Genomic DNA, 2,538 nt, shown 5'->3' with positions numbered 1-2,538 from the left:
TACTGGGGACCCTCCTCAAGAACCCAACGTTCTTTACTTGGTTGAAGATTGGAGTTTTAGGGTGGGATGGTAGGGTTAGGGTTTTAGCGGATAGGGAGAACGTGACCGTCGCCATTGCAGGGATTGAAGACACTTCTGTAGTTCAATCGGCAATTGCAATGTAAATATGGTTCTTCAAGATAAGGTCCTTGCTAGAGAACAATTGATATTTTTCTTGATACGGCGTCGTTTTCTTCTTTCTTTCTTCTTTTTTTTTTTTTTTTTTTCTTTTGTCTTTCTCATTTTTTCTTTCTTTTTACCTTGCAATATATACAAAAACATCAATGCATAAGGTTTTATATTTAATCAATACATGAGCATGTATCCAATTCCCAATAATTTCAATAAAAATACAAAACTACCCTTTTATTCATCCAATGTCCCAAGGTTCCCACACTTGAATGATACACACACTCTAGCCTAAGCTAATCAAAGATCCAAATAAGGACATTTATTGTTTTTCGCTTTNNNGCTTTGAATATATATTAATAAAATAATTATTATATATTTATATATAAATATATATATTTTTCATTTATTTATAATATTTATTTAATATTTTAATATATATTTTATACTAATGATTAATTTTGATGGTTAATTTTAGTATATAGCTGAAATAGTTGAAATAAGGTTTACATCCTAGCTAGACCTATTGGAGTAGAGTTTACATCAAACACTAAAATAAAATGTAAACAATTTGGACAAACTCGACTTATTTTCATACGAGTTTCGTAGTGGAAGTAAGAATAACACGGTTTCTTTTTGTCTCGTCTCATTCATGTTGTCACTTTCAATCTATGAAGGACTTGAATAATATCTGCAAGGCAGGTTTAAGTATCTTACATTCCTATTAGTTTGCCATCCATAAGCATAAGGTTTATATATGTGTAGTTGACCGAACAAGAGGCAAATAAATGAGTCCAAACTTGATGAGACCAAAATAACTTGATTCAACCGGAGATATCCATTCATGACGAGAGTCTTGAGATTAGGTGAAAGTCAAATCAAACTTTAATTATGTTTATAATTAAGCAGTTCAACTGAACTTGGTTATGTAGAGGTTAGAGGCCAATAGCGATTATATATACTTTATAAATACTTAAATAGCAACACATACAAAACAGTCAACGCTGTAGGTTACGTTCTATTAACCCTTTAATAATCAATATAGCGTTACGTTTAAACATTTTGTAGAGTTTGACTTAAAGATGATCCATGAAATTAATTTGAAGGTGTGTGTCTTACGGCACCAGTGAAGCTGGTTCAGCTAATATATATATATAACAACAGCAAGCAAACAAACAAAGAAAACACACCAAACTCTCTTTTATTGTCGTAGAAAATAGTTTATTATTATTATAATACTTTTGTCACAACATATTGAATTGAAGGATTGAACATAATGTTGTTTTTGTTTTAAACAATTTAATTATCGTATCATTTTTCATATTTTTCCGTTCTAAACATTTGATTTCTATGCTGTGAATTTCATATTATCCATGGTTTCTAAATAATAAGCATGACAATGTAAATTCTTTATTTCTTCAGCAATGATGGTAGGCAAGAATTTAAAGAAGTTGATGAATGCGTAAGATCAACACATCGCTCAAATCCATTTCACTACTCTTGCTTTTATTTCAAAGTTCTTTCATCCATTATAGCATAATTGACCCTATTCTAAAAAGTAAAAAGTGAAAAGGTAAAAAATTAAATAGAAAACAAAGTCACCTTTCTCTGATATTGTAATGATCTTATAAACTAATAAAATTGGGCAAAAGCCATTTAAAAAACATTTGAATTTTAGGTTCTTCATAATTTTCGGTAAAATAATGTTTGTTCAATGGATTAATTGTGTGGTGGGAATCATAGATTAGAAAAGAATGGCTTGAGATGGTTCAATCCATACATAAGACAATGGTTCAATGTATTAGTTTGAAAATTTTGAAAAAGAATAAAGAATAAGATTTATTGCGGCAGCTAGTTAGCAATTCATATGCTAAAAACAAAATTTCATTTCATTTCACATTTTTTTAAAACAAAAAGAATAGAGATTATTTTAGATAAGAGGCTGAGACAATTATGAAGTTGGAAGAATTAAACTCTGAGAAATTTATTTAAATGTGGATGTGGGACCAAAATATGTTGAAAAAAAGAATGTTTAATTTTGAATTGATCAACAAGGGTCAATCATCCATGTCAACCCCACCAAAATGAGATTAGTTTGGTGAGGTTTCGTTTTGTCCACAAATCCAATAATTAACAAAAGGACTTGTCTATTCTTTAGAATTTAATTAATATCACCGTGTGGAATGTGAACACATGACCGACTTCCATATCAAACAAGTCAATTCTGATAGTGATTGCTATATGTGAGTGGAAAACAAACCCTAAATTTTGTGTATATATTAAAATTTCACTTTTGAAAAACAAGGGAAATAAAAGTCTCTGTGCATAACCGACAGTTTTTTAAAAAATTAATTTGTTAATACTTTGATT

General features: G+C 29.5%; 1 protein-coding gene across 1 annotated transcript in view; it reads right to left on the bottom strand.

Moving 5' to 3' along the window:
* Window positions 1–183, bottom strand: part of LOC107623883 (multiple organellar RNA editing factor 9, chloroplastic-like) — a gene marked incomplete in the record, with an annotated part of 1,952 nt that extends 1,769 nt beyond the window's left edge. The window contains 1 exon segment of the mRNA XM_016326280.2: window positions 1–183. Coding sequence (XP_016181766.1) covers window positions 1–115 — 115 coding nt within the window.

Source organism: Arachis ipaensis, chromosome B10, assembly GCF_000816755.2.
Source record: "Arachis ipaensis cultivar K30076 chromosome B10, Araip1.1, whole genome shotgun sequence".
NCBI lineage: Eukaryota > Viridiplantae > Streptophyta > Magnoliopsida > Fabales > Fabaceae > Arachis > Arachis ipaensis.
This window is presented reverse-complemented; position numbering and strand designations above follow the sequence as displayed.